The following is a 14,041-nucleotide window of genomic DNA, read 5'->3' on the forward strand; positions in this document are numbered from 1 at the left end:
GAGCCACACCTCCACCCTGTCCACAGAAGAGGGATGGACTGGAAAACTTCTGTCTCCTCAGCCCAGAACTAAGTGACAAAAGAGAACATTGAGTGGTTGGATCAGGAGGCTCTGAGACACATCTTGCTGAGACAGCACATGCTGCAAACCATATGAAGCTGGAAAAGTCTCCTGGGAGCACAATACTGTGTATTTGCCCTGCCCTTAAGTGTTTGTTTATTCCAGCCACAGTCAGAAAAAGGGCACTGAACCAGCAGGATAATTTCTTTGTCTCAGTAGAGTCATCCTTACATCAGTCAGTCCCTTAGAAAATGGCAAGAGAGAGAGAAATTATGGACATGAAGTCCATATAAAATATGGTGCCAACACAGAATGTGTGGAAAGCACAGACTGAATTCCATAAAGCATGAGACTTCACAGATAAACCATATCCTGAGGTCTTTCAGAGAGACTTGTCCTTCCCCAAACCTGCCTGCAATACTTGTTTGGGGAGAAAGGCAAGGCAGAACAGGTGATAGCACAGTGCATTGTCAGGACAACTCTCACTGACTGGATGTTCTGGAGTCTGTGTCCTTTCTGGGCTAAGCAGAGAGGGATCATCAGGCCCACAGGGGCTAGCTTGAAGTCCTGTCAGTAATGTTTTAACTGGGACAGATGTCTAAGGAGAATGCATGGCCAGAACATACCAATGCACTGAAAAGCCTTTGAAATCCATCTTAACATGATATTTGCTCTCCAATTGCCAGAAATAAGGCCACCTAAAATTGACATTTTAATATTTTTGGAGAATAGAACTGGAGCAGCAATGGACTTTTTAATGGTTCCCAAATGACACTGCCACCTACCACTCTCTGCAGGTGACCCTCCTGTATTCAACTGCATGAAGCTGGAACTGTGTCTTTGTGCATGAAAATCACAGTAAGACTCTTCAACTCTTGCATACACATAACTATGCAGGAAGTACACATGACAGAGTCTCTAAACACTCTTGCAAAATACCCGCAGGTCTCATTTTTTCTCAGGATTAGCAGTGCCCTGAAAATTGGAATGATCAAACTTGAAGCAAAAGCTAAGAAAAATATACTAAATCCCCTGTGCTTTTGTGCAATCCTAAATGGAATCATAAAAATAATAACAAAAGCAAGTTTCCTGTACCAAAACAAAATGTGCTCTTATGTGAAGAAAGAGAAAATGAAAACTACATTACAGCATCAATAGTAAGGATTTCACTTCTCCATGAAGGTGGCTGCACAACAGCTACAAAACCTCAGACCCTACCCAGATACATCAGTATCATTCATTCATAACCCTGAAAGAAAAAAAGAAAAGGGAATGGAAGAAGGACACTTTACACAGGGGGAAAGGAAATTTGCAGTTAACATCATCACCCTATCTATTTAGATATTTTTCAATCAGTCAGAGATAAATGGCCACAAGAAAAATATGATCAAAGCCCCAAACACTGTGTAAACATTGCATGATGTTCAGAGACATAAAAGGCATGATGCTTACAATTTCGAAGTTCTTACATAGTGTTTTTTCTGTTGACAAGGAGCTGGGTTCACAAAACTGTATTTTCCACATGCAGGTCCACCAAATAGCCATAGAAAAATACCATGGGCAGAACCACATTGTTCAGAAGTTCTGGATTGCTACAGTTCAAAGGTAACTTGGCCCAATAAAGGAATAGGAAAATTTGGATACAGATCCAAACACCCTCCATGCTTGGCAACATTGAATCAGTTTGGATTTTATCCATCTTTACTCACTGAACATTCATTTTTAATTAGGATTCCTTGGGCCATGGGAGCTACCAACTGCTGGACTCAGAAAAAGACCTGGCCATAACTCATGTCTCTGAAGGGAGGTTCCAGACAGGCAGAGAGCATCTTTGTACCTGCATGAGGTGTGGAAGGGTAATAAGCTGTAGTTGCCCTGAAAGGCAATGGCCAGGTGAAAGATGAAAAGTTCAGAGAGACAGTTTATTGCTGCAGGTGGGGAGCACACTCCCATATATCACTCAGAACAATCACAGCTCTCCTTAACAGCATATCAGGTGTGAAAGCAGGCAGCCCACCCCAGCCCAACAAGAGAGAGCTTCAGCCCTGAGAAAACCTTTTTACCATGCTCGAGCCCAGCCAAAGCAGCCCAGTGTGAGTTGCAGAGGGTACCACTGTGTCCCTCTGCCACCCTGAAACACTACCGTAAGGGCAAGCCACAATCCTGCTCACAGGAATCCTGCAGCAGGTTCTGGAGACAGATTTGGGAATGCAAGTAAGACCTTTCAAAGAAAGAAGGCAGGTTAAGAACAGCCAGAGAGGGAGGACAGGACAGCAAAAGGCAAGAGGCTGTGGTTACCTCTCCTGACAGATGTGACTTTGCAGAGAGGCAAAGGGGATTTTCACAGCAGGTCTCACCCCGAGCGAGCGACTAAAGCTGGTATTTCAATAACACTGCCCCAGGGAGAGAGGGGCTCCAGGCTCTGCAAACAGCCAGGCTGCGCTGTGTCAGCTGCACTGGAGTGCTGATTAGGCACTTTTCTCCTCAGAGCAGACCCATTCAGCAGGAAACGAGGCCACATGCGTGCTGCCAGAGCTGAGAAAGCCATATCCTGCGGGTCAGAGGCTCCACTGGCGTGCGTCAGCACACTTCCAGAGCAGCAAAGGGAGCTGCACTGTCGTACAGAGGGAGCTGTGCACCCAGCCTGGGGAGAAAAAGGGAATGTACTGCATGTTCATTTGGGATTTTTGGTGTATGGGTAAACTGTGATGGCATTGGGTAAGAGACATAAAAAACCTTGAAAAAACTTTTTACAAAAGCAGAAACATCTCAGCAGCAGCAAAGGGGTGGAAGGGATGTAAGATTTTAACAGCGAAGAAAGTCAAATCATACAACTGCCACCTTTCCTGATTGCCTCAGTTCCAATAGCAAACCCTTCCAACAGAGGGACAAAGGAAGGTTGCATTTCACCCACCTGCAGCTCAAAAGTGAGAATTGATTTGTAAAACGTCATCCAACAAATCAGCATCAAACCTGGGAAAATGGGAGGTCAGAAGTTTATGTTTGCCCACAGCTCACTATCCTGACTTGTGCAGTCTGGCCCATGAGTATATCCTAAGGGATTGGCACAATGTAGATTTCCTAAGGTGTGTTGGGTGCTGGGTTACCTGTTGAGTGCTACTGGCAGTACAATTTAGAGAGAGCAAGAGAGACATATATATAGATCTACAAGTCCTGTTCTAGCTGTGCAAAGAAAAGCTCTCCCTTAGCAAAAAACCTGAAAGGGCAGCATCACCTCAGCTCATTTATGCTGTGACAAGCGAAAACGACTTTCAGCCTAGACCACTTTTAAAAGTACCTTTGGAACTTTAGAATAAATATCGCTTTAAGAGTAAGAATCACTATATATGTTTTTATGTTGTTGAAGAAGTTTCAAGCCGGAGCATTAAAACTGATTCTACACAAAAGACAGAATCCACAACACAGAGGGAACTGTCAAAAGTACAGAGATCACATGCTCAAAACAGAGAGAGTATGTTTTCAGTAAACTGTCAGACACAAGAGACTTCATAAACTGTCAGACATGAGAGATTTCATAAACTGTCAGACACAAGAGATTTCATAAACTGTCAGACATGAGACATTTCAGAAGTCCAGATGTGCCTTTGACTCCTCTTCTGTCTTCTGTCATAGGCAAATACATTATATAAAGCCTTGTTCCCAGTTAAATGATCTAGCTCTCTCCCAAAGCTTGTTAGGGCTCTTGATGCAATTAAATGAACTGTTGGTGCCAACAGGAATGGGGATTGTTGACAAACAACAAAAATTGAAACTGACTCTTGCAGTGCATCTTTCAGCTCTGTAGGGCCCAAGAACTCACATGAGACCTTAGGCAGACCTTAGTGATGTCTTTACACCAGTATTTTGTACACACCATTAAAAGATTAGCAGGCTGAAGTAATTTATGAGAGACTTGAAGTGAGGCATGAACAAGCCTAGCAGAACTATATGAGAAGATTTAAGATGTCCATCCAGGCTAATATCTTCTCTCAAGCAACAGCAAGGAGTACACGCATTGGAAGGGTATGCAAAATCAGTCATCCCTGGTTTCCTCTCTCGTAGCAGACCAAGGACATCCTGAAATGGAAGTCATCAAACTACATAATTGCTGGTAGAATGTTTCTGGTGAATTTGTCTGTTTGTTTTTGAATTATCTTATCTCTTTGACAGGATTTCCCTTTAAAAGAGTAGATTTGAATCTACAAATTTTAATTACCTCCCCAGGCAGCATAAATTTTAAAAACTGCTTCTGCTTCCTCAAGTCTGATGATTGCTCTGTGCATAATCCAGACCTGTCACTCTCTTGTGAGAAGTGTTTGCTGTATGGACACCAAAATCTCTTCCTGGAGGAAACAAATTACAAGATTTTAAAGGCAGTTTTCAGTCTCATAAGGATCAGATTTAGCATATGCTAAATTATCTGTGATATTTAAAAGCAGACATGTATGATCCTGTCTAAGCGATTACTAGGAGAGGGGTGGAGTAGCTAAATCTGTACTAATTGCCCTATCCAGGGAAGCAGAAATGCCAATGTGTTTGTATCATCCATACTTCATGCAAGCTGAATATATAACCCATCATACCTGCTGGCAGAAGTATTAAATCCATATCTGGGGAGATTTGTAGTCTTTCAAGTGACAATCACTTCAAAAGGAGCGCAGGGGAGAGGCAGGAATGGACTGCAAGGTGCCAACTTCCCTTGCTCCTTCTGGCCTAGCACTGTAGTACCATTTGTGAAAACAAGGACATTAATCTTAGGGTGATGCACCTGAAGCTACTATATCAATTAATTCAGGATGGTCTTAGAGAGGTTGATTGTTAGTGGTCAGTGGGTGCTGTCACAGCAGAGGGTATACATGAAAGCACATAATGGAATGGCAATGATTATAGTGGCGGATGTGAAGTATGCTCGGGTATCAACATCTATTCCTACTGTGAATATGTGGTGGTCTCAGACGATAGGGTCTAGGAATCCTATAGATAGTATTGCTCATACTATTCCCATGTAGCCAAAAGGTTCTTTTTTATCTGAATAGTAAGTCACAATGTGGGAGATGATTCTGAATCCTGGGAGAATTAAGGCGAAGTGAATGCAATGTCCTGGCACAGGTGTCCTAAATGCCTACAGTGTTCATCCCCATGCCTGCTGATGGGCTGCTCCCGCCTGCCAGACCCCCTTGTCCCCAGGCTGCCACCACCTGAACCCACGGAATGGGAAATAATGTTAGCTAGAACTGCCAGGGAGTGGTGGTCCTGTTCCAACTATGGGATGGGATGAATGGAATGGGCGCGAGGGCTGCAAAATTCCCAGCACATCCAGGAAACACGAGAGGATGCCTAATACAGCCTTCCCCATCCCAGCTGTCTACCCCGCAGCCTCCAGCTGTTTATGCCTCACCTGCTCATACAGAGGTTTTCTGTACTCAGGGAGGGAGGGAGTTTCTCATTTCCCCTCGACACAGACCCGTGTCCTTTGGGCAAGGGGTATGTGTGTGCAGAGAGGATGCTGAGGCTAGAGATGGGGCATCCCTGTCTAGCCCTGATGCCACCCTACAGGCACAGTGAGGACAGAAACGACAGGGAAAGGGGGCGAGAAAAAGCGGAGAGCTGAAGGGGGCAGGACTCTGGGAAGCGCAAAGGAGTAGAGAGGGAAGGAAGAAAGCGCGAAAAAAAAAAAAAAAAAAAGGAAAAAAAAAGGAGGAGAAAGGGGAGGAGATGAAAAGCAAAGGGAGAAGGGAGGACCGCGCGGGGAGGAGGCGAGAGGCCGGGGAGGAGAGGAGGGAGGCAGCTCGGCAGAGGGGACGGGACGGGACCCGGCGCCCCGCGGGCCATGCGCCTCCTGGCTACGGCGCTGGCCGCCCTGCTGGCCACGGCCCCGGCCCCAGGTAAGCGCCAGCGGGACCCGATCCTCCCCCGGCCCCGGCGGGACCGAGCCCTCCCCCGGCCCCCCGGGACCCCGGCCCGCCTCGGGCAGCCCCCGGCGAGCGCGGAGCGGGCCGGGTCCCGCAGCAGCGGGCGGCTGGGGCAGCGGACAGGCCCCGGGCCAGAGCTGGGGGTCCGGGCCCCGGGGCCCTTCCGCCCGCCCGGCCGCTCCCTGCCCCGCTCCGCTGCCGCTTCCCCGGCTCCCGGCAGCAGCGCTTCTTCCCAGTGATCCCATCCTGTTTAGAGAAGAAAGCCAGACTCTCCGTGCAAGTTCATGGAAATGGGTCCTCGGCTGTCTTCTCTGCCAGGCAAAGCCGAAGGAAAGGGAGATTCGGCGTTGTTTTTTTCCACAGGTGCCCTGATCTTGTTGGCATCAGGTGGAAATGGAACCTGTAGGTCACTTGTAAAAAGCGTCCTCCCTTTAAGACCCTTTATTCCTCTAAAAACAAAGGCATATTGGACAATGTTGCGTGTCCTGAAGCTGCAGAACAGACACAGAGTCTGGATCTGTACTTCCAGGTGCAGTGAGCTTAGAGGGGTGGGGAAACCTTGCTCATTTATGGCTAATTAAAGACTTGCATTCAAACTCCACTGCAGAAGGGCAGGAGATGGTGGAGGCAGAGGTTTGGTTCAAGTCCGTCTTTAGTCAATGCAGAAGCTTCTCTGAGGGGGAGCTTCTGACTTCTGAAACTTGCTGACAGATCTGTTCAACTGAAAACAACTGGTTGTTTTCTGGTGCTGTTGCTAATTAGCTCCTAATTATTTTAATTTAAACAAAGACCTTTGCTGCTTGTTGGCTCATCTGCTCTTTTTAATTGTAAAGAAATCAAACGAAAGTAGGCTTTGACAGTAGCATAGCTTCACTGAACAAACTACAAGACAGATAAAAGCCATCCCATATGCTTCTGGTCGTGACAAGATGAGATCAGAAGGTAACCACCTCCAATCCTCAGCTATCAGTCCTTGCAGCACTGGAGGCTGGGTTGCAGATTCTGCCCGTGGTCTCTGTGGAGGAAGAGAGAGAGGCCCGTATACAGCACTAAACCTGGGCTGTGAGCAGCTGAGCACAGGAGCAGCTCCACTCCTATCTCAGCTGGAGTAAACTGGGGTTCTCCTACAAAACCACAGCCATGCTGAAGCTGCTCACCACATGTAAGGACCCAGTGACCACTGTAAGTCCTCTGGCACTGTTCCAGCACAGACAGAGGGGAGAGGCCCTGGCATAACAAAATTTCTGGGTGCTAGAAGTATAGTTTTTTATAGTTTTATATTTGTTACTCCTGACAGTGCTGTTAAAGTGTTTTGCTGTGTAATATGGCAGACAGCAAAGTCCAAATCTAGATAATTCTTGGACTTGAACTAGTGCAAGCAGAAGTGGACTATTTTCAAACTGGAATTTTTTGAAACAGAGTTTAAAATTTCCTGAGTCCCCACTGGCTACTGAGCAATGCTGGTGGAACATACCAGAGGAGCAAACAGGTAAAATGTTGGGATGGGAGCAACTAAGCAAGCTCATTGCAAAAAGGAGAGAAGTTTGATGGTTAAGCACACTGCAAAGAAATCACCAAGTCTCTGACTCTCTCTCCTCCCTTTCTATAAATAATTTCCCTTTCCAAGCAGAAATGAGACTGAAACTCTTGTGGTGAGCTCCACCTGAATGGCTGCATCGTACTATACCGGGAAGGCAGAAGAAGATAAACAGTGATTCCTCACTTGAAACAGCAATCGCAAGTCTAGAAATTCAATGCTACGTTGGCACACAAGCCTGCTCTTAAGTTGTGAGGTCTCCTGCTCTGGGCAAGGAGCCCATTACAAGGGTAAACCTCGTGTTGGGGCTGACCAGTGCCTGCTAAAGACAGGAGGAACATGTCCACTAGTGTCTGAGAGCCTTGAATGAGGGTTTTGCTTTCCACATAGGAGGGAAATGAACTCTCTCCTTAAAAATCCACTGTTCCTCCTCCAATGGCAGTAGGAGGATACAGTCACATGGATACTGTTTTTCTGCTTTATATAAAGCATCACCTGACCCTATTCAACATGAGCTGATACCATGATAAAAGCAGCATGAGATTTCCAAAACTCTTCCCATTGCTGTACTTGTGCAGCTGCACCAATGGGAGCCACAGAAGGAAGATAAGGAGACAGATTCCCACTGATCAGAAACATGAAGGATGCAAAATTTGATATGTCCCTATTAAAAGGCATGTCCCTAGAGGAAAAGTAGAAGTATTAAGCATAAAATACCAATGTTTGTAAGAGTGTAAACAGCTAGCTAGAAAGGGATCAGAATCTTAGTGTACAATGCTTTATCTTCTCACAGAGGTGTCCGTCATCACCATATCTGACTTCCTCTGCATTTTCTCTTGGGTACTTCTTGGCACTGTGTTCTGCCTAGTTTGGAATTAAGCAATGATTTCTTTTTATTTTTGCCTTTTATTTTGGGATTCTGTTTCACAATTACTCCTAGCCAACTTTTTCAAAAAAGAAATTCACATGTCAGGAAAATGACATAATTGTTTTTCTTTAGAGTTTTCATGACATGTTCATATTTTCAGTAGAAAAAAATGTCTGTGTTTTTCATTTACCGAAACTATAATTTTGTAAATGATTTATTAAACATTCATTGTTGAAATACATGTGAGGACACCAAAAAGTGTTGAAAATCTCAAAGTTATTCCTTATTTACTAAGCAGCACAACCTTCAAATTTAATCTTAATTTGATAGCAGAGACAGCCATTTATTGGCTTTCCTTCTGCTGGTAAAGCACCAAGGTTGGTAAGTCCAGAGAATCATAACTGAAGTTTCATGCCTGGAAAGCTTTTGGTGGGATTCAGCCTTAATATTAAATTTCAACATCCTGTTCTACTTTTATGCTTTCTACAATCCAAAATAACCTCTTGCTTTGGCATTTGTGTGAATTGCAGACAAATGCATTTATGTGAAATGCAGACAAACATAATGCACGAATAATTTTATCAATAACCTCATCCATGCTTGGCTGCAGTTTCTTCAATAGTTTTGTTTTAAAACCCAAACAGTTCTTTATACAAAATATTTTCTCCTTCATAACAAAAGAATAATGTCTACTTGGAATAGACGTGCCATTCAGTCAAGATTTGGACAGAAGTGGCACAAAATAATTATCATACTATTAATTTTCAGAATTCTTCTCAAACAGTTGCAATGCAACTTCTTTAATTTAGTGGATTTAGTGTATGTAAGGTGATATAATTCACCACTTCATTTCACTGCTTCACTGGGACTATAAAACCAGTGTCTCTGTCTCCAAAACTCCTTCAGAAATAGAATGGAAATACTTTATTTGCTTATTTTGAAGATAAATATATGTTTGTGTTTCAGGAGCTGATGTCAGACAATAGTCTCTGCCAAAACACTCATCCCCTTTGTTAAAATGTTCCTTGCTGATGTGTTAGAAAAGTGTCCAGAAATGAAGAAAATAATTTTCCCAGAGTTGCAATTCTCATTAGAATTTGAGTACAGTACAGTATTCACATAACAGGAAGTTCACAGTTTAGAGGACATTTCATGCTTTGCAGAGTGCATTGCAGGGAGTGCTTGCTCACTGCTGGAATATGGTTCTCTCTCTAGTGGATGCCCTCAGACCAGTAGATTACACATCACAAGTTATTTAGGGAACACATTGCCACAATACAGCACTGGTCAGAGACAGGCCACTCTCTGATATGACTAATCAGGACTTTCTTAATGTGCATTAGGAAGGAAATAAAATGAGCGTTAATTCCCATGCCTCAGAAAATCAGTCCGGTATAAATCAGTTATGTTAGGAAAGGGAAAACTTCCTCTATTTAACAGCTGTGGACACTTTTTTTAGCCTTCACCTATACTGGCTATTACTAGAGAGACAAAGAACTGGTCTAAGTGGTGGTTTAGGATGAAAAACATTGAAGACAAGAATCAGAAATTAATGGAACAATGGAATAATCATTTGTCCCCATATTATCTCATGTCATATTTTGTCATGCAAATACTGTCAGATTAACTTGAATTTGTAGTCAGAAAAACTCGTCTGATGAATTTAATCCAGGTTTGAGGTGACCATTTGATGGACAAGGAGAGCATTACTTAAAACAGAGGACATGGGCAACGGTAGGATATAGAGAATCCAGTGGTCTTCCAGTGATAATGTAAGGAACAGTATGATGTAAGGTCTGCACAAATGATGTCTAAAAGAAGTAGACAGAAGCATGCACATTGAAATGCTAACCTTATTAAATTAGCATAAGAAAAGGACAGCACATTGGAAAAACTGAGGATGGGGTAACAGAAGTGGAGCAGAAGTTAGAACAGCTAAGTCACACACTTGAGGATTAGTAAGAAGGTCTTTGATATGCTGGTGACTGAAAATGACAAAGAAGGGAAAACACCCAAGTATCCTATTTATTTGTCACCTGACATAAATCACATATGAAACTATCATGAGAAAGGACAAGATAATTCTGGGATATACCAGGCAAGGTATATCCCAGTCCAAGGTATATCCCAGTCAAATCTGAGAAGTACTGTGAGTATTCCACAGGACACTGAAGAACTCCAGACACTGCCTGTAACTGCAGTCAATTACATTAAAAAAAAAAAAATACAATCAAACCCAAAATTGAAACTGTAACCAATGCAGAGAAGGGCTGTTAGGGTGAATAGGGAAGACACTACTTTACTAGAGGAGACTAACAGAGCCTGTCTTCTTTAGCTCAACAAAGCAAAGGCTGAGGCCAGATAATTGCTTTGTATATGGAGTCAGGAAGTAAGCTCTAGAGAAGAAAACGCTATTTTAAGCTTAAAGCTGGCACAGGAACAAATGAGCATAAACTGGGTATTGAAAGCATTTAGCCTGGAAGTCCTAAGAAAGATGCAAGCTCTCAGAAGAGCTGGTCACAGAGCAGTTTCCAAAGCTGTTAAAAGACCAATAAATGATTACGTGAAGTTGGTCCTGTGACAGTAGCAAGGTGTCCATGTCAGCTCTAGGTTATTGATTAGTGACAGAAAAAATGCTGGGGCAGACTCACTGAAGGAGGGCCTCATGCCATCCTTAACATTCAGAGAGAGGCAGACAGTGTCAGGTTCTACATTAAATTATTGCATTAAATTACTGCACACTAAACAGATGCCATCAGTTTTTACTGCTATAGGCTTGCATGCTGGGACAGATTATGGTGCTGTTGTGTCAGTATGGAGGATTCTGACCATCTTTTCTTTCCTTACAGATGTTTGTGAGGCTTTAAATGTGACGGTCTCTCCTGGACCAATGGTGCAATACTCTGAGGGGGATAATGCTACCCTTTACTGTCACATTTCTGAAAAGAGGAAGACAGACAATTTGCTGGCTGTGCGGTGGATCTTTGCTGCATCACCTGCCCAGGAGCACCTGATGATCAAAATGACAAAGTTTGGGTCTGTCCAGTACTATGGAAATTATACTCATCATTTTCACAAGCAAAGACTTCATCTTCTTAAAGAGAAACATGGAACTATGTACAAATTTCTTATTTTAAGCCTCCAGCAAACAGATCAAGGACATTATATATGCAAAGTACAGGAAATTGGCAAACACAGAAATAAGTGGACAGCATGGTCAAATGGTACAGCAGCTACTGAAATAAGAGGTGAGAGATTACTGATTTCAGGTCTTTAATTTCTTGTTGTCCTGTGATCCCTTTTTTTCCCTTGTAAATTCACTCATAAGACATTTGAATTTAGATTATATTTGAGTGTAATCTGTGGATAGGAGAAGAAAACCTAATATTCACGTTTTGCCTCTCTCTTAGTGTTTCCCTTGGTCTTAGTTCTAGTCTAGCAGCAGTTGGTAAGTAGCACTTTTACTATCACTTCAGTACTATTGTTTATATCACTTGCAGCCAGAAAGCAGAGCTAGAAAAGCAATGGCCAGCCTGCTGGTATTGAACTTGGGATACAATGACCAGCAACAAGTGGCAGATGCGAACCGAGTTGAAAACGAGCCATCTCTTTGGGATGGATTAGCTGAAATCTTAAATCACCACACCCACCCTTTCAGAGATGGGTGAAGTTGGATTTTGAGAACAGACTCCTTTGCAGAGGTGGTTTTGTTTAGCAGCTATGCCATCAGTGCAAGCTGGCAAACTACCTCCCTTCTTGTACCTCTTTAAACAGACAAATTGGTATCGCACAGGGACAACTTTAAAGATAATGCCACAAAGCAGTGTTGAGTGTTTTCTCATTCACTGAATGAAATAAGTTCCTAAATGCCTGTAGTAGAAACATATGGATTTATCAGGACTCCTTGGAGATGGAATGGCATGTTCCAAGTAAGTGGCAGCAGAAGAAAAAGCAATATAAAATATTGTCACCCCACCTGTCATACTCTTTCTCTCAAAGAGACACTCCACATCTTTCATAGCTTCTCAGGCTATTGCTAATTATAACACTGAAACCTCTCATTACTTTTCATAGCTAAACTATGGAGTTCAGATCAATGAAATTATTGAAAAGAAGGAAATCCATAATTTTTCAGTCCAGTCCTTAAATAATATTTCTACCCAGATTTCTAGTATGAGTCATGAATATATGATCAGAATAGGGATTTGAGACCTCATGACTTCATCATTTTCACACTATCTGCTCAGCTGTATTGCTGCTCTCCACTTCAAATGGCCCAAAGCAGAGCAGGAAACCTGAGACAAGAGAGGAAGGCTGGCCAGCCTGCAGAGAGTTTTTGACACCCTGTGGGGATCTGAGGCAAACACCACAACCACCCTGGCCCATTAAAAGCATATTTATTCTAAGTGTAAATCTAGATTAAAGATACCAAATGATATCTGAAATATTGAATGTCTTTAAATGTCATAGGAACTGTTCTTCCACTCAAAGCCTCTTGACTGGAAATAAAGGACCACCTTTGCTAGCATTTGCCTAATGCACCCTGAGTGCACAGTACTTGCTGTGCTTGAGAGGGAAGGTAGCTCTTTTCCAAGTACTGATAAAGTTTCCAGTTTTCCCAAAAGTAACACTTGGGCTTTTCAAGGAGATTTTATTCCAAACGCATTTGGTATTTTGTATTATGATCAGTTACACTTTTTATTGCAAAGGGATTTACTTCTATTACAGTTAGACCCAAGGTACAACAAAAGGAGCAATACAAATTGCCTGAAGCGTTTGGATACTTAAGTTGTACTGCTTGTGCTTTATCAAATAAGGTAGCAGTGTTCCACCACATCACAGTTGCTGTGTTGCCTAATGTTTTGTTCCAGTAATGTCTGCAGTTATGCCCAAATTCAAAATAGTATCTTTATGCTAAAGCACCAGACAAATTTCTTAAAACTTTGCACATCAAGTAGAGGCAGAAATAGAAGAGTCCCTTTTAAAAAAAAAATTATGTACACAGAAAGAGGAGATTACTGTGCAAGATGCAGATTTCCAGGGGGAAAAGAAAAGGATAATTCTGCTTTTTCAAAACGTATCTTGCTCTTGAAGAAAGTTGACAGCTGGATCTGTAGTATCTACTGCTATTAATTTATATTCAGATTTTGTTATTTGCTAGCAAGTTTGCTTGTGCAAATTTGCATAGGCCATTTATAAGCTGCAAATACATTTTGTCACAACATATAAATTTGTAAAAATACACATATTGGACTTACAGAAAAACAATTGAGTTACAGGCTACAATTCCTTACCGTGTAATGATGTCATTTAAATTTTACTTACATATCTGCCTTGTACTTTAGTGGCAAAATACATTTCTTTGGAAAAGAAGCCTTTTTGTGGAGATTGAGTCCTTACAGTTTTCTGTTCCTGCACTTGTGTCAACTACAGCAACTCTGTGGTGTTTTCACAAGGTCCACCTGAAATTTGAAATGTGTTACAGTTTGCCCATTTCAGCGTTGTGAATACAAGACATCAGATAGCATTTATAAAGAAGGCTATTGTTAAATCTTGTTAATAAAACCAAGAGAAATCCATGTGCCAGTGTTGCCAAGAAGTGCCTCCTAATCCAGCCACACAATGGCAGACAGTCTTCTGTCTAATATAAGGTCAACCTTTTCT

General features: G+C 42.7%; 1 protein-coding gene across 1 annotated transcript in view; it reads left to right on the top strand.

The window, feature by feature from the left end:
• Nucleotides 1-5,820: 5,820 nt before the first annotated feature.
• VSTM4 (V-set and transmembrane domain containing 4) overlaps nucleotides 5,821-14,041 on the top strand; it is a 32,172-nt gene continuing 23,951 nt past the window's right edge. The window contains exons 1-2 of the mRNA XM_064717274.1: nucleotides 5,821-5,945; nucleotides 11,227-11,625. Coding sequence (XP_064573344.1) covers nucleotides 5,891-5,945; nucleotides 11,227-11,625 — 454 coding nt within the window. The 5' untranslated portion in view covers nucleotides 5,821-5,890. The remainder of the gene's footprint in view (nucleotides 5,946-11,226; nucleotides 11,626-14,041) is intronic.

This window comes from Zonotrichia leucophrys, chromosome 6 (genome assembly GCF_028769735.1).
Source record: "Zonotrichia leucophrys gambelii isolate GWCS_2022_RI chromosome 6, RI_Zleu_2.0, whole genome shotgun sequence".
Taxonomy (NCBI): domain Eukaryota; kingdom Metazoa; phylum Chordata; class Aves; order Passeriformes; family Passerellidae; genus Zonotrichia; species Zonotrichia leucophrys.